General features: G+C 31.9%; 1 protein-coding gene across 1 annotated transcript; it reads right to left on the reverse strand.

Moving 5' to 3' along the window:
* Positions 1-1,857: 1,857 nt before the first annotated feature.
* On the reverse strand, positions 1,858-9,316 carry LOC105331209 (tyrosinase-like protein 1). The gene is made up of 6 exons (XM_020068524.3): positions 9,298-9,316; positions 5,728-5,779; positions 4,606-5,037; positions 3,696-3,814; positions 3,357-3,547; positions 1,858-3,217 (listed from the first exon to the last, which is right to left on the reverse strand). Exons 3-6 carry the CDS (start codon positions 5,035-5,037, stop codon positions 1,911-1,913), a joined length of 2,049 nt encoding a protein of 682 aa, XP_019924083.1. The 5' UTR covers positions 5,728-5,779; positions 9,298-9,316; the 3' UTR covers positions 1,858-1,910.
* Positions 9,317-23,012: the final 13,696 nt, after the last annotated feature.

Consider the following 23,012-nt stretch of genomic DNA (forward strand, 5'->3'; position numbering starts at 1 on the left):
AGAAATATATGTACAGCTACAGAGATGGTTTTGAATTTTTTTTTCTCTATTATATAAGGAAGCGATTTGCCATTGTTACTGCCAAATACTTTATAAATATCTAGAAAACGGCAAAGACACCATGCGGATACACAAGCGATATTGGCAAAAAGAAAACAATAAATAAAGCACAGCATTTTCCCTCTGAGGTCAGGAGATGTGCTGTTGCAAACCATTGGCATTTAATATGAACTTCATTTCGCCGAAATAAAAAAGGTCGTTTAACTTGCAGTTCGGAGAAAAATGTCACACAAAATATAAGTAACCTTTTCAGTTAGGTAATTACAGATATAAATTATTCCAAAACGTGTTCTTTAAGACTTCTTTCATAGACCACAGCCCAGATATGAACTTAAATTTTTAATAGTTTATCGTTCATTTAACTTTTACCAAAACCTCAGAGACAACGAATAATATTAATTATTTATAAAAACATACTGGTTTTGAGACGGCATACATTGTTCATTCTCAGCACGTTTATATCATGATCAGAATGTGTTTTTTTCATTTGTTAATTAAAAAAACAACCCAAAAACCAAAACGATTGTCAAAAATAGAGTTAATCGCTGCTGCTAATACGGGTTGAATGTTGAAATGTACCGTATTTAACTGTTAACGCATAAGAAAAACATATTTAACTTCTTCTACTTAAAGTTTGAAATTTCCCGGTACGCATTTTGTGCTTTGATCCGTCAAATATCCAGTCTATTGCTGTTTTACATCCTATCGAGACTCTTACTTTCACAAACAGTCAACTTTCAGAAATTGTAATTGTGTCATAATCTAAAGCGACGAAACACTACTTATCCTCTGATAACAGATTTCAGTTTTGACAGTCTTCGATTTATAATTTAAAATATGTTGATGAAGAAATTGCCATACTATTGCTTTCTAGTTTGATTAAAATCCGGAAACTAATAATGAATACACAGGCACTTGTATCACTTGCTTATGGATGAATTCACTCACTGTGGAATTTCAAATTATAATTATTCAAAACTTCAACGTTATTGACAATACCATATTAAGAATCGTGACTTATAAGATTAATATAGTATTAAATGTCATTTGTAGTCCATAATTGTAGACAGGTCAATAGATTACTATTTAATTGGACTCTAATGTCATAATAATAAAACTAATGAAGTAAAACTAAATCTTTATACGCTCTAAAAAAACCGCATCCGTTTTCATTATTTCCTTCTTTGTGGTTTGGCAGGAGTTTGATAATGCCTGTCATCTTTGCCGAAATTAGACTGACAGGATGGTCAAAAGAGTATAATCTTGATGTAATCATCTACTTTGATTTAAAAAAAAGCAACTGTTCAAATGTTACAAGATTAACATTCTCCTTGGAACAGGCATTCGTATTATTGAACAATCTTTATCATATGTTTACCTGGTATGTTCTGGAAAAACAAATAAAATATTTAACTTTTTATTAATTAACCTTTCGAGTCGATTGATATTCATATTTTATGTGTTGAATGCAGCACGAATCCAATTTGTAGAAATATTTTTATTACAAAAATATTTTGAGATCATGTAAATCACAAAAACATAAGTAAACAGAAACAAAAAAAAACCAATGTATATACACAGGAAGCTAAAGACATATGAACCTAATTTGTAGCACAAATTGTACTTCCAATAATAATGATGGAATTCTTTAAACATCTGGAAGATTACCATTATATACTTAATTTAGATGATATTCATTTCATTAGAATGAAAGGATAAAAAACCTATTATTTGATTGAATTTGCTTAGTTTTGGATTATTTCTGCAAAACATTTAATATAAAAAAAATAACAAAAATACCTTTTCCAATAATTTACTTGCAAACAGCAAACAGGAGGATTTTTCATAAATTACTCCCATGGCCACTTATTTTGATGATCACAGACAAATGTGATAGGGTGATTGTTTACTCGGTACATTGGACCCTTGCTTTCTAAATGGACGCTGAAAGCTGCCGAGACTGCACCTCCGTATGAAGTGCTGTACATAAGAGGATATTCAGACGTAATTTCGAACGCACCTTTGCATGGCTCATACGAGTTTCCATTGGTCCCCGGAACTGGACATGCTGCGCGACAGGACCGTCCACAAGTATCGAATGCAGTAAGAAGGACCTTGGTTGTTTTCGCAGTGGTCGGTTTTTTAACAGCAATGTAACTGACAGAAGAATATATAGGTTGCCTTTCATCTACAATAGCGTAATCTTTGTATCTTCCAGCATAGTTTAAACCGTCTGATTGAACAAAAACCTTGGCGGCACCCGATCCAGAAGAGCTACATTGCTTTTTATACGTAATTTGATTGTGGATGCCAATCTTTTCGGCAATTCGCTCGAAGTTGGACGTATCGTACATATCAACTGTGTTATTTTGGCCTGGCAAATTGGTATGGAAGTTGAAGCCTTTAGGACGCTCGAAGAGAATTTTAATATTTAACCAGACCCATTGGTTCAAATCTGATTTTCCGTCAATGAGGAAAGTATTTTGGTATGGCTGATCCAAAGTTGATAACGCTGTTTCGCTGGACTGCAAAATATTGATGGTCTTGTTATCTACATTATCGTCAGCTAAGCTATCACTATCAGATAGTGGTTTCTGTGTACCATACACTGAAGGAGTAGGGTTGACATTGGCACTTCTCTTCTTTCTACCAAACATAAACATATTCTGCCTCATCCTTGGCCGCGCTCTAGAAACACACACCTGGCGTTGGCAAACTAAATAGGGACTGTTGTCACAGCTCGGGCATCTAGGCATGGGCATGTATGTAACCATTCTATCATATGTATCTGCCAAAGCATCTAAATTTGAAATTTGACGAAGGAAAGGTCGGAAGTCGGCTCTTTGGAAAAATTCGTGCCCAGATGGAACATTTGGCCCTAACGGATAGTCCCTTTGTGGATCTATTCCTCTATTTCTTTGAAGACCTTTGAATGCAATCCAGATAAGCGTGAAGAAGGAGTGGATACCGTAGAAGATGGGATCAAACCAAGCAGTGTTTAAGCGAGCCATGTGACCATCGATCCAATTGTGAACACCATTATGATGAACTTCCACGGAGTAGGCGGCATGTCCGACCTGAGGCTCTGAAATCTCTGCGAGTCTTCTCCTGCTTAACATAGCACGGATGCCTTGTTTTCCAGCTAAAGATTCTCCACCTAGAAGTAAAAAGAACCACACAAAGTGATATTTCCTTTTTCTGCAAAGTGCTGCGGTTTTGTCGAAGGAAGAAACCCCCATAACAATCCAGGAAATCTATAAATTCGAGACAAAATACAACCTCTTATAAAAGATTACCTGATCCAATGTTTCTGATAATTGGAGTTCCAATTGGGGTTCTCCAGTGTGCAAACGGACCAGTTCTGACAATGCCGTCACCGTTACCGTAAAACTCTTCAGAAAACATGATTGAGTCTGTAGGGACAATCATATCAGAGTCCATTGTCATATCCCAGTAGTGCATTGGGGAATGACATGCAGTCTCCATGCTGTAATGGACAAAATACTTGTCACAATTGTGTTCGACTTCAAATACAATATTTTAAGGTGAAGGTATAATAATGACATGAATATAGACAGAAAACATAAGAGCTTTTTAGTCTGAAAAGAAACCGATTATTTGCACATGGAACTTACATCAGCATCATTAACATATGTCTTGGGAAGAATCCTGGTCCGTTGTGCATGCTTCTTGCTGCCCGTCCGGTGTGCATTGAACCAATCAAGTCGTAGGTACTCATGCTGGAGTCTATGGACTGAAAGAAAATAACGTTATATATAGACATGACTAAATCAAATAATAGAATAGGTTGTTGTTGGTGACAGTATATATTAGATGAACTGAATGTTGCATTTAATCCGGAGCAGATGTGGTTGTACAATTTCTGATTTACTTTTCCTCATAGATTTTTTTCTTTAACAAGTACAAAGGCTTTTTTGTGAAAAAACTGAAAAAAACCCTCTAAAATGGTTTTGAATTGCCACCTGTGAAAAGGTAGCAATGAAATTAAAAATGACAGGTTAATGATTAATTATGGAGAAACATTAATTTACCTAGTAGACACTAATTCAGGCGTTAAAGTTTTTATTAGCTACGCTATAAATATGGTGTTTTCTGAACACTTTATGTCAAAGTGCTCTTGATGACAAAAGATTGATTACATTGCTACAATTAAAAACAAATTAGAGATGCACAAAACATGAAAATTGCTGTAGGAACGCAAAATCTGCGACTCATGATTTTTCCTTTTTGGCAATTCTTAGGATTTGGTGAACGTGAAAGAAACCCAACTCTAACAATTTAAACACTGGAATTAATCAAAGAAATTAAGTAACAAGTGAATAAAAAAAGAGATTTCTGATAACCCAACTTATTAAAATCAGTAAAAGATGATGCATTCAGCAGCATTTCTCTGTTTATAAACATTAATTTTTTTGCTAAAGGTTATTTTTAAACGACCACTCCTCCTGAAGCTTAAGCAATGAAATAATTGAATGATACGCTTTTTTCTATCCAGAAGCTCTAGTTATTTTTTAAGACACTTACATAGTCATTCTTGAGTCTGTTGAAGCAGTTAACCAACGCTTGGAATTCTTGTCTTGTAAGTGTTCGAATCTCTTTCCTGATTCTCCAGGTTCCGAAAGCTTGACGTTTGTGTCTTGGCTTCTTTTGAAGTTTCTCCATAGCCGTGATCTCTTGATTAAGTTCTCTGGACATTGCATTTAAATAGTTTACGCCTTCTTTAGTTATGTTGTGTGTGTATATGGTTTCATCCATATGTTGTACGATGTACTTTGAGATACAAAATTCTTGGATGACTTTTGCTGGCGTTTCTGATATACTGGCATTCAGTGACTTGTACAAGTAACATTCATACAACTCTTTAGGAGTCGGAATCTTTGTAATAAGTCCCGATATGGTTGGTAGGGCTACGAGCGCAAAAGCCACAGCAAACATGGCTGTTCTTTCTCGACTCATCTAAATATGAAAACAATTGTGTATTTTAAGTTTATGTTTCCCACTGCTCAAAATGTTCTTTTGCGTCGTTTACAATGAATTGTCCAAAACCAGGACATGCACTATTGTAAAACATTTTTTTTTCAAAACACAAAATGCTAAATATAAAGATGTGACTAGTGTGTTTGCGAAATAGGTTTCACAATGACGAAGAGGAAATCAGAGGATCAAAGAAAAAGCTCGTGTTTAAGCATGCAGATTTCTCAATGTGATTGGCATTAGATAAAACCACAGTTATATTTATGAACCATTTATCAAGCGATTTCCTTCATTATGTGTTTCTCACTAGAAAATTTCATTAATATATTTTTTTCAGATGACATAAAAGAAATTTTAACCAATGTGTTTATTTGCATAAGCTAAGATTTCAATTTTTTTTTCTTACTGACGAATAAAACTAAAGTAAAAAAATCAGTAATTAATACTCATCATTGTAAAATCCTATCATAACATGAAATATAGAAGACACTTAAACGTTTTAGAAAGGAACCAAAATACCCGTTTAAAATCTGAAAGGATATATTTTAAGATATTTTAAAATATATTTTATGTTCTTATCTTTATAATGAAAATATCACCACCCTCTCTAAATGAGTCAGTATTTCTATCATTAATTCCATGAAAATTAGAAGGTAAGGAATAGTAACTTACCTTCCCGCTATCCAATATGCCAGGTGAAAACCACGGTCCCGTTGCCTGTTACCTGTGAATATATAGCAGACAAGCTTAGATAAAGACATTTGATTGGTTTTTAGGCTCTGTGAAAACCTGAATACGAGGCTGAAGGGAACACAAGGTAGAGTTGTCAAAAATTAAAAGTTTATTAATATCATCTATACGAATTGGGCGTTGTGTCGTCCTTACCTGTCAATGACTGGCTTCATTATCCGTGTCAAAATCAACATGCATTTACCGGTCGTCATTTGACTGTCAATTTTACATTTTTCTGAAGTTTTAGTTGTCTGGAGAAGTTTGTGTCAATCAACAGACTTGTATCTTAACATACTACAATTTGATTTGTTTAATCATGAAATAAATTCGACACTTTTTTCTAATCTGTTTAACAAGCATTTTATTTTGTTGTGAATATTTAAGATTCTTTAGATCAGTTCTTATTAAGGATTACATTTATTATCTCTCAATATAATTCATGAAAACGTGTAATAAATATTACACGAAATCCACGGACAAAATGCTTGGACTCAAACAAACATTCAAATCTTTTAAGAAGACATGATGTTCGAGACCCAAGACAAACCAGTGGAGTGATATTATTCGTTTGCAACCACTTGTATTTTTGCCAGATAGAAATACGTTAAAAGTCTATACATTTAACTTAGATATCTAAATAAAATCAAAATTGTTTTATTATCGCATTCAGACTAAATCTCCTGATTCGTTTTAAAATTTTTACCACCACTTTTTAAAAATACGAATACTTGAAGTTAATGAAAATAGTTTGTGGGTCATACAAAAATACAAAACTGATATTTAAGTTTGAGAGGAAGTGTACACTTGACTTTATACTTTAGAACTTAAACACTTTCAAACATTTATAAACGTTATATTTGGCGAATACAAAAGTTTTATCACAAAAATACTTGTTCTAATATATGGAACCTTCAAACGTTGCAAAATCACCTGATATACTTCATGTAAGTCTTGTTTATATTCATAATTCCTCTTAGGAAGTCTGAACACATTAAAAAAATATCATTATGAGAAATGATGCTTACTAGTATACAATGGTAAGGAAATTTATTTTGTTGGATGTCATATCCATATATACAAATAAAATTTTTCTATGTTAGGATTAATAAAGTATCCTCTTAAATCGAATCAAGCAACATTATATACACTTTTTGTGATTCATATCTTTAAGAAAGTTGCGCACTTAACGTTGATGTCACACAATGTATCATTTCAATCTTCCAAATTTTTTTTGGAGAAATTGTAGATTATTCAACGATGACTGCCTGATAAATGATTGCAAAGACAAATTTCAAATTTTAAAAATGTATGTTCTAAAGTATGGATGATTGCCTATTACTCGTATGTGGAAACGTGTTTTATTTTAACATGTTACTAATATTTTTCCTGAAATATACGAGGGTCAATCAAAAAATACGAAGAAAATGTGGCTGTATATCATATATTTTTCATGAAAGTCATATTTAACAGATTAATCTGTGCACCAACATTTATGTTGTTGATATGCGAAGTTTTAGCCCATTTGATGAAACGGTATTTTTGTTACCCCTTTTTAAAAACAACATGTTTTGTCACCACGGCGCACGGTAACGTTCAAAACATGACGTCAATATTAAACAAACACAGTTTATAGATAAACCCCATCTTTATATCACGCTTAGTCTCTTGTGCCTTTCTCCTTACAATTTAAAATTGCACTGAACCACTTAACATCTTATTTGCACACATTTGTTCGAGAATCATAAGTTAGTTCTTCAAAGTTTTCATTTTCCAACCGTCTATCTCTTGGTTTACAGTAACGATAACCCTGAACGTCGGTTGACATGGCATGTCGGTTGACGTTACTTATTTTTTGACCAAATATTTACAGATATTCTACTCTCTTTCGGACTGTTTTATATTCAAATTACAATTACCACCACCCCCACAAAATGTATTACAGTTAAACACAAACTTGCAAATAATTGTTGACTTATTTTTTGCACGATTGAGCATTTTTACAGCTTGTGTCGGCTTTTTCCTGGGTTAAATCCATTTTGTTTGTACCTCTCATTGCGCCGTGACGTCCAACGACGTCGATGTTTTTAGTCAATTCTAAAAAGGACTATCAGATCTGTCTTTAGTTACTAATATCTGTTCGACAATACATTATATCACTTTTCATTATTTGGAACATAGAATACCAAGACAAAACTTAATTTGAGTTTTCAATAATGTTTGGTTTTTAGCCCAATTCATAGAGATATTACTTTCAACATTATATGGTTTATTGTTGATATAACATAAATTTTGACCGTGCGCCGTGACCTCGTTTTGCAGGATTAGATTCTAAATAATTCTTAGAAATAAAGGAATTATTCACTTTTTTTCTTGCAAATTGTTTGAAACTATTGTTAAATTATGTCTACCAAATTTAGTTATGATATGACGTTAAGTAACATAGCTATGACATAAGTCTTCGTATTTTTTGATTGACCCTCGTATTTATGCCTTGAATGGACAAATCCGAAGATATTCTAAATGCTTATAACTATTTGGAAAATAATTAAACATTATTAAGATATAAAATGACTTCTATTATTTTCACCTCGCTTAATGCTTAACGAGTGAAATCTATAAAACATTGGCAAAAGCAATGGCTCAGAGGGAAAGGGATAATGATAATGATATTATGGAAATAATGTAAATGATTGTCGACGAATATTCCTATAGAGTTAATTGTTAAAGTATATTTCTACATATTTGAAATAAATGATGCGACTAAAATTATCCATGATACAAAAGAATGATTTGTTCAGTAAAAATATTTATTAGTATTATTATTATTAGTATTATTATTACACAATTGTTGTATGAACACTTACTTTTCATTTAAAAGTTTTTGTTAAGAGAGATAAGTTGAGCTCATTGAATAAAAAAATAAGTATCTAAATAAATATTCATTTAATAACGATAAGGGCGTATATAGTCGAACACTACCATAAAGATAACTTTGTAAAATATAATTTCCATAAATTCTCTAAATTTAAAACTTGTATACTAGTAGTTTTTAAATCAAATTCATTTGATTATATCATTTTAGTCAATTATTAAGTTTTATTTTTATTAAATATATTGATATAGGATATGTGTTATTAATAAAAGAATATTAATAATTTAAAATCAGTACGTAAAAATTTCTAGTATTTAAAAATAGAACGATGATCAAAACATGATTTATCATCACCGAATTTAATGAATCTTCTATCGTACGTTGACTATAGTAGAATTTTGACAATATCTTAACAATGAACTGATAAAATCAATCTATAAAGCTTTAACTCCCATATGGCATTTGCTATGATGTTTAGAATTTATTAATAATTAATGTTTTCATTTGAATATTTGAAATTAATTTTTACCAAAATTATAAAACAAGTATTCTGAACAATCAGCTTAAATAGAATAATTGGATATATGGATATAATGTTATATTAACCAGTCCAGTGTTGAAAAATTTAGAATACTCACTTATAATGTCGAGAAGAACAACGTGTATATGAAATTTGTAATAATGGTTGAATTTTGATTCTTATAAAGGTATAACACATAGTGAATGGATTTACATAGAGAAATCCCCCGATGATAAATAATGACAGATGAGTAAAAACCGATACATAAATATAGAGTGGAATCTCCAAAACGTCGATGCATTAATTTAAAAAAAACCTGTTCCTTTCCTCACAAAATAAAGCAAAATTTTGTTTGATTTTTAAAACAAATAAAAGGATTAAATGAAATAAAATATCCCTCATTAGTGTGAAATTAGGTATTTCATATTAATATGAAATATGATGCTCCTACAAAATTAGTTCTAATAATAATGTCAGATTTCCTCTAAATCTGTGTCTACGTGCAAATTTTAGCGTAATTATCGCCCCGAGTGTAGATTTTTACGCATGACGTATTTTTTGTGATAACAAACTGGTTCACTGTTACCGGGCACAAGTCTAGCAACCTCAAAGGTAATAATATTTAATTAATAAACTGCCATGGCACAAAGGCAGAAGGGGGTCACAATGATCACGGTAACAGAAACTTATTAATTGGATTTTTGTTCAAAAGAAAAACGTGTAAATGATTTCTGCCCATTTAGTGGTTTTGATAATTTATTACTTACTTTTTAAGCGACAAATCACAATTTTATTCAACAGTTATGTACTATATCTGTGATAAATTTTTTGAATTGAAATGATGTTTTACTTTGGTATAACTTTTCTCGTATTCATCTCAATGTAAATATAAACCCAAGTTACAGATACTCATATTTTTGGTATTATTGTTTTAAACTAAAGCTTTACATATATTTTTGCGATGTATTTTTGTGCTGGACAAATCAGTCAAGACATATCAAGTCAGATAATGCACATGTTGAATCCTTTATTCTGTCTTTTTTTTTGTAATATCATATCAGCCTGTTGAAATAAGCTAATAAAGCCAATAAAAAAAAGTCCTTCACTTCAACAAAAACTAAATGCATAGCTATAATGTCCATGAAGCTCTCTTATTAAATTGCGAAATTCATGGTCCCTGAGTTAAAACGTTCAGGACCTAGGACGGGGCCAATATGACCATATTGTGAAAATGTATTAAATTTTAATTAGAAATCCTCTTTTTTACTCCCATATATATTTGAGAAAAGTTAAATGTATGGTTATGATGTCTATGAAGTCCTTCAACTAACTTGCAAATTTCTGAGTTTAACCGCTACCAAATAATGAAAGAAAATAATTTATGAAATAAAACGTGAACTTTATTACAAAAAAGAATAGTATAAAACAGTGGCTTTTGAATGTAAAGTCGTAATTATAAATCCTGTTGTAAACGAAAACAAAGGTTGCTATATTTTGAATAGATACTTAGTAATGTACATTTAAAAATATAACTGCTGGAGTTTCCAATGAAGAATATTTCATGGTTTCCAGATCAGATATATTTAGCCAGGTTTCAACGTCAAATTCCTTTTAACAGCTGCTTTATATTCTTTAGGGTTGTCGTTTGAGTGTTTTGATCATCTATCATAAGCTAATTATTGTGTATGCTAATCAGCCATATTTTTACATCGTGGCATGATTGGTAACAGAAATAGACACTATGGGGCTAAAAAGAAGATCTGAAAATTAAATATCATAACTCGTTAACACATCACTTAGGCCTTATATTTGATATAATGAGACATTTGTTGACGTATACTATGTTTATTTAGAGTTTGTTAACAATACGGATCAGTTAATAAATATGTAAATAAATGATATATGGAGTCAATTAGGACCATATTACACATAAGCAACAGATATTAAATGTAAAACAGTTGGTCAGAAACTGCGGTCAGAGAACCAGGAGAACACTTGTTCTTATGCTAATTGTCTCGTGTAATCTTTTCCAGGAATACTCTCGTAGTTTTAATTAACCTGCGATATACAGGTAAACGTGACTGACATGGTTAAAATTCTACCAAATGAAAACAAAAATTAGTTCAAATCAGAGTTGTAAAGCTTTCAAGTTAACTTAACGTCAAATTTTATCAAACGCAAAATACCTAAATATTAAAAACCTTTCAAATAATAACAATTCATGAGATACAACACAGCTTCTAACCTAACGTGAACGTGCAGAGGACACTTTATCATTCATAAAAGAAAACTTTTCCTTGTTCTGTCAACTTTGAAATATTTTAGGTAAGTTTATTTCTCGTTCCGTTATGTGCACAACATAAAAATACTTGATTTATTTATAGAACACAACAACGTGCATGATGTTAAACATTATACTGCAATAGTCGTCTCGACACAACTATTTTGTAGTAACATAATATCACTTCAGAAATACATGGTGTTAAACAATACTGTAAAAGTGAACAAATCTGTTAAGAAAATGCAATAAATATGGGATGATGCTATACATCATTTAGCACAATGAATTCATCGAACACATGGTTTTTTTATACAAGCGGAAGACCGTAAATACATTGATTTGCATAAGATATACAAGAAACAAACTTTTATACCAGGTAAAATATATAATGGAACCTTATTATAAGGATGAATTGTTTTTTGGTGGGGTTTTTTTTTTAACACCTTTTTGGTTTTTTTCTCAGATGAAAAATAATGACATTCATCACAATTATAAGGAATGTTTGTTGGTATATTTAGCTGATAATTCTAACAACATTATGTTTATTATTTCTGAATTTATACTTTTACTAAAACAGAAACTATTATTTTAAAGTATTTATTACTGAACTCTTAAAACAATTTGTAAATTATGTATTAAAGATGTCATGTTTCCATTTTAAGCTTCATTTTGGGGCCTTAACCCTGTTCTGAGACTCCAATTGACCCTTTTTGGTACAGGGACCTGTACTCTTTGAATTAGGGATTTCTCGTCGAAAAATTGCTGTTTTGTACGAAAGCCGAGAAGGATCATTCGAGATTCGAGATTCGAAATACGAGATTCGAGATTCGAAATTCGAGATTCAATATTTAAATTAACCAATCAAATCATGGATCTGAAACCTGTATCCTAGCGACATCAAACTGTTCTAAATAAAGATCATTCGTACATGCTCTTTCCTACAAATAAATGTCTTAATAGCTCTTATATAGTGGTTATAAAATGGTTAAATTAACATTGATGAATTAATTCCACACAGTATAAACAATTAAATTAGAAATAACACTGTTGGCTTTGCAAATCTAAGTGGTTTTGTTTGCCCTGTATGTATTTCCCCCCGAACAATTTTAAACCGAAGTGTATTCGCCCCAACTGTGTAAAAATCGGCTCGCGAAGAAAGATCTGTTTAATCTAAATGTTTTAGCTATGAAACGAAACTCAAAAAATAATCGACATGTCAAAATATAGGTTATGATAAAGTTTTAAACCATAGAAGATATAATGATTTACAACCTCAAAGACAAAAATCCAGATAAGAATAGTGTATTGTAGGGTATGACAATGCGATTGTCGATATGAGAGAGAGAGAGAGAGAGAGAGAGAGAGAGAGAGAGAGAGAGAGAGAGAGAGAGAGAGAGAGAGAGAGAGACAGACAGACAGACAGACAGACAGAGAGAGCGTTTTGTAGTGTCAAATTCAGTTTGATTTAAAATTTGAAATTGATTTGATTTGTTACAAGCATATATAGACAATAATTAAGCCTCTAAAACGAGAAAAGAGAGGAAGTAGCTAGGGTAGGGCAGACCAACTAGCAAGCTTTAATTTTAAGGGTGTTAGCGCACCTGTGATTTACATCGACACACACACTCTCTCTCTCTCTCTCTCTCTCTCTCTCTCTCTCTCTCTCTCTCTCTCTCTCTCTCTCTCTCATCACCTAGCATTTCCTTTTCCGTGAGGGGGCTTGGGGTATTTGTGATGTCTTACATTAGCTAGCGAAAATGATAAAAAAAACAAAACATGAAATTTTCTTTGAATTGTGTGCGGATGTTATACGCCAATAATCTGTTTTCAGTATATACATTTCAAGAGGGGGGGGGGGGGGGGGCGGCGGCTATATAGTCCTAATTATTTTGTCAGTTATTCTGTCCCCACTTTGTTTTCTCTTCGTTTTCCAGGATTTTTTTATTTGGCTCGGCAAATTAATATAAAACTTTCTGTGTAGCTCCATAACGATGCACTGTAGATAAATTATGAGTAGTTTTACTTTTGATAAGTACGACTCTTTTTTCAATTCTAATCGGGTATGTCCTTTAGAAAAATCTTGAACCACACACATTTTAGCAAATAAAACGACAATTGTTTCATTTTTTATGGGGAGGGAGGTGGTGCCGGTAAAGGACATGTATTGCTTGTGGCAGTTGTGCTATACTCTCATTTGTTATAATAGGTAATACTACATATTGATATAAAATGAAAGTTTCCAATTACACTGTACACACTGTCGTGTATCCGCGCCGGTAGTGACATGTTTGGATAAGGTGAAAATGGCGTATCCATTGCAAAAACAATGAGTGTTGTGTCCTTTTTTCTATCGACAACGAGGTAAATATTAATTAAAATATCGTAATAGTCCTTTATATTTTTCTGAAGGTTTTGCAGTTGAAAAGAGTGTGCGTTATTTTTGTTCATCGTTAATAAAAACGACTTATTTGTAGAAAAATCGATCGTTAACGTGTCATTTTAACGCTAAAACCAAGAACTATTTCTAGATTACGTAGATAATATAAAACATACTAAAAATCTGAAGCAGCCAAAATTTATTTAAAACATTAAATTAACCAAATAAAATCAAACCGATGTTTTTTTAATATATTAATATGTATAAATATAGCAATAACTTCATGCACCTGCTAAAGAAGTAGTACGGTTTGGATAAATAAATTATTCCGGTTTGGATGCTAAAATATAAATTGTGCAAATGGTACGGTTTGAATAATTTTAAGTTATAGCATTTTTGATATTTTAGACATAAAGAGAGCAGTTTGCATTTTATCGGTGTGCAACCGAAGATACATCTTTTTAAAAAATATTGGGTCATTCAATTACACAGCATGCAAAAGATGTATTTTAAGTCAGGTAAAAAGAACATAATGTACAGACGATGAATGTTTCTTTCCTGTCCGACATTTTTATAAATGTGATGAAACCAAAATACTTCCACATGTTCGAAGGGAACTAAAATTGGATGACTAAGTTCATTTCTTTAGACAAGCATGTTTTTTTCCTCTGATTAAATGGTATACAAATGTATTAAGTATATAATTGATCAGAAATTGATTATTTAACAAATAAGGAATCATTCTTTGATCGAATATCATGAGTTGATTATTTTGGTCGGGGCGTGGTCAAGCCCAATAAAGCTCGAAACGAAATTACACCTCACAATATCGAAAGAATGATTTCTTATTACTTATATTAATTTAATTCAAAGCAATTGTACTTTTAAAATATTTGAATAAGCAAACGTCATTTGAATTTACTGGACTGCATATGAACAAATTGATACTTAGTGTTATCACATGAAAAAAAACCACTGAAAAATGTAAATATAGTTATATCAAGTTTTTTTTACTAACATTTCAAAAGACTACTTTCTTTAATTTTTAATTATAAAGAAAGTATGAGTTGAAACATGAGGAACACAATAAAATGTAAAAAAAAAAAAAAAAAAAAAAAAAAAAAAAAAAGATTTTCACCTTTAACCTGAAAAGCAATACATATGCATATCGCGACATTTGAATTTCATCGCTTTCAAACTCACGAATTAACCAGACTATTTTATAAAAACGATAATAAACTTCATTTTTAATGAGTATAGAATAATTTTATTTTAAAAAATCCGAAAATTGAAAAACATGCGATCTGTCCTTTAACAGACAACTATCTACTACTTTTATGGCAAGCGACTATATGATGTGTTTTTTAGTTATTCTGAAATGATATAATCGTTAAGTACGTTTAACGGAGAACGTGCTTGGTAATAATATTATGAAAGTGGGCCTCGTTTTCATTCAATACCAAGCCTGTACATCGCTAGACAAAGAAATATCTACAATTATTTCACTCCCAGTGATTATACTGATATAATACAAAGTACCATAGATGTCTGCCAAGTCATATATTTACTCTGTTGTTAGAAATAGTTGGTCCAAAAAATTCAAGTGATGTCGAGACCTAAGTAAACATAGCCATTTTATATGTACATTTATTCAATCATAATTCTCACCAGAAAATCAAAACGATTAATATGTATCAATTTATATCAAGAAGTTTTCTGTATTTGACTGATCTCTTTTATTTTTTCACGTTCAAAGCCGATAACGTTATAAAAGCACAACAATTGAAACTGTCGTAAACACATGTGTTTTTGTGTCGGTAAAGATTTTGGTAAGGCTGAATCTTTCGAAATTAATATCGATGGAATGATTATACAACAGACTTAACATATTTGTAAAGCACTCTGTATGCCATTTTTATAAGCCAATTGCAAGTTACTTGGAGCGTGTGTAAAATATAAATTCAAATTACGGTATAGTAAGTTTTGTTGGCTTAAATGCACAAGTCTTTAACGTGTATGTTTATTTTTTTAAACAATGTGACTTTGTATGTCTATCACATGATGATATCCATAATATTGAAAGCATGCTTTTCAATGAGGGTATCGCACAGTAGCGATGCTATATCCCCTTCGCGAGGGGAAATTAAAGGAACTGTTTACACTCACATATAATTACATCCAAACCGTATCAGATGCGTATCCAAACCGTTCCTGTTTTGAAAACAAGGTCTTCCAAACCTGTTCCGTTGTTCAAAATTAATCGACATAAACTGCTTATTTACATAATTTTAACATAAAGTTCGTAGAACTTTAAAGATTTTCTACACTTTTGAATATATCTGACGATCTTTTTCATGTAAAGGTAGACAATGTATGCCTTAAATAACACGAAAACTTTTCAAGAAGCAAACGGAACCACCATTTTCACTTTATCCAAACACGTCACTACCGGCGCGGATACACGACAGTGGTACATAGCTTCTATCACGCATTTTGACCCGTGCGATAGTTTAAAACAATTTTCAAAGCATTTAATGTAATTCAACCGATCATTTTTGAAATTTAATTTTCTGGATCCCCGCCTGATACGTCCGCCTTCTTGTATATTAGAATTACATGTACGTTGACCATATGTACACATTAACTTAATCGGCTATGTTATTGGACGATAACATTTTTTATCAATGTTTTTGCAAGATATGTAACAAATAACAGCCTATTTGTGGGTTTTTGCACTGATTATTTGAGATAATTTGCCGCCATCTTTTATGCATTCCACACACCACTCACAGTTTCTTTATTTGGTGTTCTGTGTGTATGGCGACAAATTGGTAAATTTGCACCACTCACCCCTTGTAGCTTCATCCTGATTACATTTTATCTGGCTAAGTGTAATGTAGTAGTATATTAAATACACACATCTTTGTTTGCAGTGCTTATTTACATCTTTAGATCTTTACTTACAAAAAAAGTAAACATTTGTATGACTTATATGTAATTATTGTCAATGTTGGTGCGGTGGGGGGTAGGGGGGTAGGAAACTACAGAGAAACTTAACTTGGCTGTGAAACATATGCTTTTATTCTTTCTTGTTGATATATCAATGAATGAATTATAACAAAATATATGTACAACAATTAATTTTGAAATATTCATGCACAATCAAATAAAGGGTTTTACTGTTCTCTGCACAAGAAATCGGCAATGTGAACAAATTGGCACCCTATCATCCCTACCTTTAATTGTAGAGAGTAGGTATCCTTCTATATTGAAAACAATTCCAAAAGTAAGACTCATAATAAGTTGTTTACTGAGGAAAAGGAAAAAAAATTGTATTTATTAATAATTCCGTATGATGTGAAAATATCTCAATGATTTGTTTATAATCATAGTACTAGTGTATCACTGTATGCATACATAAAAACGATAAGCAATGCTTATATTTATTAGTGAAACAGGACAGATTATTTATATTTAGATTATTTAGATACATGTACTAATCTTCATGCGGGGATCTAGAAAGGAGGGGGTCAGGGGATCTGGACCCCCTCCTCGGGAAAATTGGAGCTTATTAAATTTACATAGTAAAATTTTTTAAAATTGGCCTAGGACCCCCTACAGAAAAAATTAGCTACGCTTATGAAGTTCTCTACCATAACCGCATGTTTACACAAAAGGGGTGAATAAACCCGGGTTTTAAACTATTACTGGTGGTGAAATACCTTAGAGTTCAAACGCATCAGGTGGAAATGCACCAGGGCAAACAAAATCACTAAGATCCGCGAAACACACTGCATTATTACTAGTCTGCTTAGATATTCTGTGTAAAAGTAAATACAAATAATTATTTAGTTAGGTAGGGAGAAGTGAACATAGCATTTATTTGTATATAAGAGCATGTACGTATGATTTTTATTTAGAACAGTTTGATGTCGCTAGGATACATATTTTCAGATCCTTGATTTGATTGGTTAATTTAGATATTGAATCTCGAATTTCGAATCTCGAATCTCGTATTTCGAATCTCGTATTTCGAATCTCGAATCTCGAATCTCGAATGATCCTTCTCGGCTTTCGTAGTTTTGGGAAACAAAGCTTACCAAATTTGTCTCAATACAAGTAAGCAAAACAAAAATTCTAAACAGTTTTCTTTGTTTTCATTTACATTATCATGAATCAAGTAATCGTTAAATTAATGTGTTCATCAACATAAACCACACTTAAGAGATTACTCAGATATTTTAATTGACATGACTCAGTTTAGCTACAAATTCAGCATCCTATCTTTTATACCGGTAACCCAATATGACACAGTTATTTTTTTTAGGAATTTTTCATTTAGATTGTGAAAAATACAGCCAATTTTGAATGGGTCTTTTTACAGGACCTGCATGGAAGGGATATTATGCCCTGTAGATGACCTCATGGCCATCAAAACCATGCATTTTGTGTTTTTTCTTCAAATATATGTGTGAGGAGAGATTTAATACATCTTTACCATATGGCTATATAAGCCCCACGCTAGGGCCTAAACCCCTGTCCCAGAGGTCATAAATTTTACAATTTAGATAATAAAGGACTTAGTGGACATCAGAATCTACATTTTTGTTTTTCTCAAATATATATGAAAGTAGAGGAGATGATTTTCTACAATTTCATTCAGTTATACTATATAGCCATATTGGCCCTGTCCTTGGATCTCTACCCCCGACCCAAGGGTCATGAATTTAACAATTTAGGTACAGGACTTCGTGGACATCATTACCATGCATTTAGTTTTTCTTAAAGGAGAAAGGGAGGAAAGAAGAAAATTGTCTAAGATTTAATACATTTTTATTATATATTGGCCCCACTCTAGGGTCAGAACCCTTAATCAAGGGCCATGAATTTTACCATTTTGGTAGAGGGTTCATGGATATTCCAACTATGCATACCCCCCCCCCCCCCGAATGTGTGGGATAATAGAAAAAAGATTTTTTAAAATGTGACTTTTTGTATATTTGGCCCTGCCTATGAGGCCCCAGGAGTGGTAAAGTCATGATTTTCACACTTTTTAACATTAAGATGCTTTATATAAAAAATGGTAACAATTTAGCTTCAGTCTTCAAGAAGTTAATAAAGTAAAATTCTTAACGGACGACGGACGAAGAAGAATTGCAATAGGTACCTTGAGTGACTCATGTGACCTATAGGACGAAAGAAACACGAAGAAACTTTTTTTCATTGAAGCATTTCACTGACCAAATTGGAGACAAACTGATGCATTTATATGTACTAGAATGAAATATTTCTAATTCAAATAATTATGATTTATACCGGTATAGTTTTGAAACTGGTTTTTACCAAAGATTCACTAAAAAATAATTACCGAGAGAAGATTAAGGAGAAAATGTTTGAGTAAAGACTAAAAAAAAAGTTAACACTTAGTCTACTTAATTTGTTCATTTGACTTAGTCTATATAATTCGTTCATTTGACTTAGTCTATATAATTCGTTCATTTGACTTAGTCTTTATAATTCGTTCATTTGACTTAGTCTATATAATTCGTTCATTTGACTTAGTCTTTATAATTCGTTCATTTGATGATTATTTATCTCTAATTTATCCGTTTTTGTTTTTCTGTCAGTGGGTAGACCCATCTAGTAAATAATCCAAATTTGAATGATATTGCTGACTACGTAAAAATGTATACAAAATATTGCTTACTTTTTATTAGATATGGTATTTATGGTAATATATATATATATATATATATATATATATATATATATATATATATATATATATATATATATATATATATATCAACTTAAGAGTACACTTGTAAAGACCATATATATCTTTGTAATGATTCATCAAAATATAAAGATCGAAATGGAATTTCTTGAGACTTTATTTCCATCATTGAAATTAGAAGGTTGATAAGTTTAATTTTTGTGTTGAATGGTGTTGACGCTGATTATATTGAACAAATTTGTCTTTAAAATCGGCAAAACAAAAAATTAATTATTGATGTTTGTATGTTCTATTAACAGATAATATTTTATGAATATTAATTATTAAAAATTGAAAAGAGGGCTAATAAAGCCAAATCGGCAGATTTACAGCGTACAGTTCACAAGTGCACACGTTATGTTTGTTTTTCACCCATGACTTCAAGGAATAAATGCCTTGTCATTGCATGTTCCTTATAACCTCCTCACGTGACAGGACACATTACTCACGAGCCGTAAAGACATCGTACCAAACTACACCTCCAAACTACTAAGATAAAGTAGGAAACATCCTGAGGTGAAGGCCCTTCTCTTCTGTCTATTTTTATGTTTAAGTCTGTGATGTAACACCAATTTTCTCTCGTTCCCGTTTCTTCATCAGTACCAAATGATTGTCGCAGAATTATCAGACTCTGTGGATTTGAATGTACGAACTTGTACTAGAAAAGTATTTGGAATCATCAAACAATTAAAAAAAATTACCTACTAGGTAGACGATTGGATAAAAATTGGCAAAACATACAAAAACTATCTTTTAAGAATATTGGTTTGATTTATACATTTAGCGGATACAATACATTTTGAACACAGTTTTGACGTGGCAGACTTTGTTTATTATCTTCTAGATTAAAGTTTTGTTTTACTATGACTCTTACAGTCAGCATAACCTTTTTTCATCCCGTAATCGTTGTAAGACATAATTTATTTTGTCATGTTCTGAGAAGTTTCATATTCATTATACAGTGTTCAGAACTTTAAACATTCGTTATGTATGAAACAGGTAGTTTTGGGCTGCACTTTGCATAGATACGGTTATACCGACTATTTTATCGACACACGAGTATCTCTTTTAATTTTCGATTGTTAGTTGAGGAAATAAAAATCTTCACTGATTTTGAACATGGCCACAATCATCAACGTCCATAAAATTGTTTAATGAACACGCTTGAGGTTAATTGCTACCTGTAGCTTACTGCAGTTTGCTGTTGCCCTCACCAAAAGTTTCACTGATTGACTTTGATAGCTGTCATGTCACAATAATGAGGATCTCTTCTGACCTTTTCTGATATTATTGAAACAGTTTTCCTTGTTCATTGGCAAATTAAAATTATTAATAGGTGTTTAAAATTTCAAGAACATTCACTTAGGTCACGTGTAAACCCTCTAACGAATAATTATGTACTGTAATTAAGGACGATACAATATTGTCATCATCGGAATTAACATTAAGAAAAAGAAATACTTTACTACTTATTTCACTGAAGAAAAATAATTTTAATGTGTATCAGCAGTTCCATTGTTAAGGCCCTGTTCTGCGGGCGCACCATAGTGATCAGTCTGTCCGTCCGTCTTTCCGTCCTTCTGTCCGCCCGAGATCCCTTGTCCGGAGCATAGTTTCTCTCCCCTTGGCCCAATCTGGCTTATACTTCACCTTAAGAGTGCCTCTGGGTAAAAGTTGTGCAGTGACCTTGAATTATGTTTCTAGGTTTAAGGTTAAGGTCATAACAGAATGATATATTGAATCCTTGTCCGGGAAATATCTTCTCTCCCTTTGCTCCAATTTGGCTAATACTTCACCAACATGGTGCATTTGATCAAAGGATATGCAGTGACCTCTTTGGTTAATAGCGTGAAGTGACTTTCAACCAATTCAATGTGAAGATCTCTTTAATATCAGTTTTAGACCGTAGAATATTTCCCAGTTGCTTAATTTTGGTCAGGTTGAACAAAAATGCCTGTATGTAAGGGATAGTGAGAATGAATTAGAAGTTATATGCCAGCTGTAAAAAAAGTTATAGGTCAACGTTAAAGCAAAGTTCTCTGAAATTTTTTTTATCCCAGTGTCCATTATTGAAGCGGGGCCCTTTGAAATAATCACCATTTCAATATTGTCTAGTTAATATCAATTTTCTTTCACAGAAACATTTAAAAAATTATTTTCAAAATGTATTTATAACATCGAACGGCATTTTAAAGTGACTGAGGCGGAGTAAGACGGTGGAAAGAATAAAAGCTTTGGTTGGTTGGCAATCAATGTTACAAGCCTGGATTACACACAGGTCATAGAAGAATAGATGTTAGTATAAGAAAAGTTTTGGTTTCAATTGCCAAGATCTATAAACTCAGTAAAATTTTTAATATTTGATTACAATGAACATATTATTTGTATACCAAAACGTAAATATAGCACATGCACATTAAACTTTCCTCGTAACTGTTGATTAAATTTACTTTTTCATGTTAATACATTTTTAGCACGTATCTGTAAATCAAAATAGCGTATAAATATATACAGGCAAAACTCATGTTCGAGGAAAAGTAATGTATTTATTAAAGGTATGATGACACGTGTGTCTATCGAACACGTGTTTTTGTTTATTTATATTTATACCGGAAACCAAATTTGATTGGTTTCTATAATAAGTATTTCACCTGTTATACAGGTATTTAAATTAGAGAAGCGCGACTTCTCGTGTTAAGTGAATAAAGAATTTAGCGCCATTCGAAGGCTCTCTCTTCGTGCAGTTAGACGTGGCCCCCACCCACCCACCCTACTTGTTTTCGTGTATCATTTTATTGTAATTAACAATTTTTCTCATTATTGTAGAGAACTGAGGAGAACTGAAGATATTTGTCTATAACTTTATTCGAATAAACTGCACTCTTGAGAGCGCTTCTGTACCTACACACTGTGTTTATTTATTTTATAAATTATTTATGTTCGGTTGAGTGTAACGAATTAGAACATAACATGTTTTATGTATTTAGATTTGTCATGCAGTCTGGTTGATAGTGTTCTTTTTTTAATTAAAAAATAAAAATTAATTTAAAGCGCTATTAATCATTTAGAAAGCTGTTAAACTGACGCAGTTTACAAATTCAGCATGGTTTTTACCGTTGTTGGATCGCTATGGGTATTTCCAACGAAAAACAATTGGAGATTCAGGTTCTCCATGATAAAGTGGTAGCTATTTTTAATGCTTAGAATTCAACATGTAAATACAACCTAGTAATGTATTTGACATAAATAGGTTGCTTTTGTTCAAAGAAAGATGAATCAGCAATCAAAGGTTTAATGTGAAGACTGTGTGTATTGTTTCGACAACACTGACCTATGTAGTACTGACGTAGTAACAATTATAAAGTTTCCAGAAGAAAAATAAATTTTCAGGGCTTTTGG

Source organism: Magallana gigas, chromosome 5 (assembly GCF_963853765.1).
Source record: "Magallana gigas chromosome 5, xbMagGiga1.1, whole genome shotgun sequence".
NCBI lineage: Eukaryota > Metazoa > Mollusca > Bivalvia > Ostreida > Ostreidae > Magallana > Magallana gigas.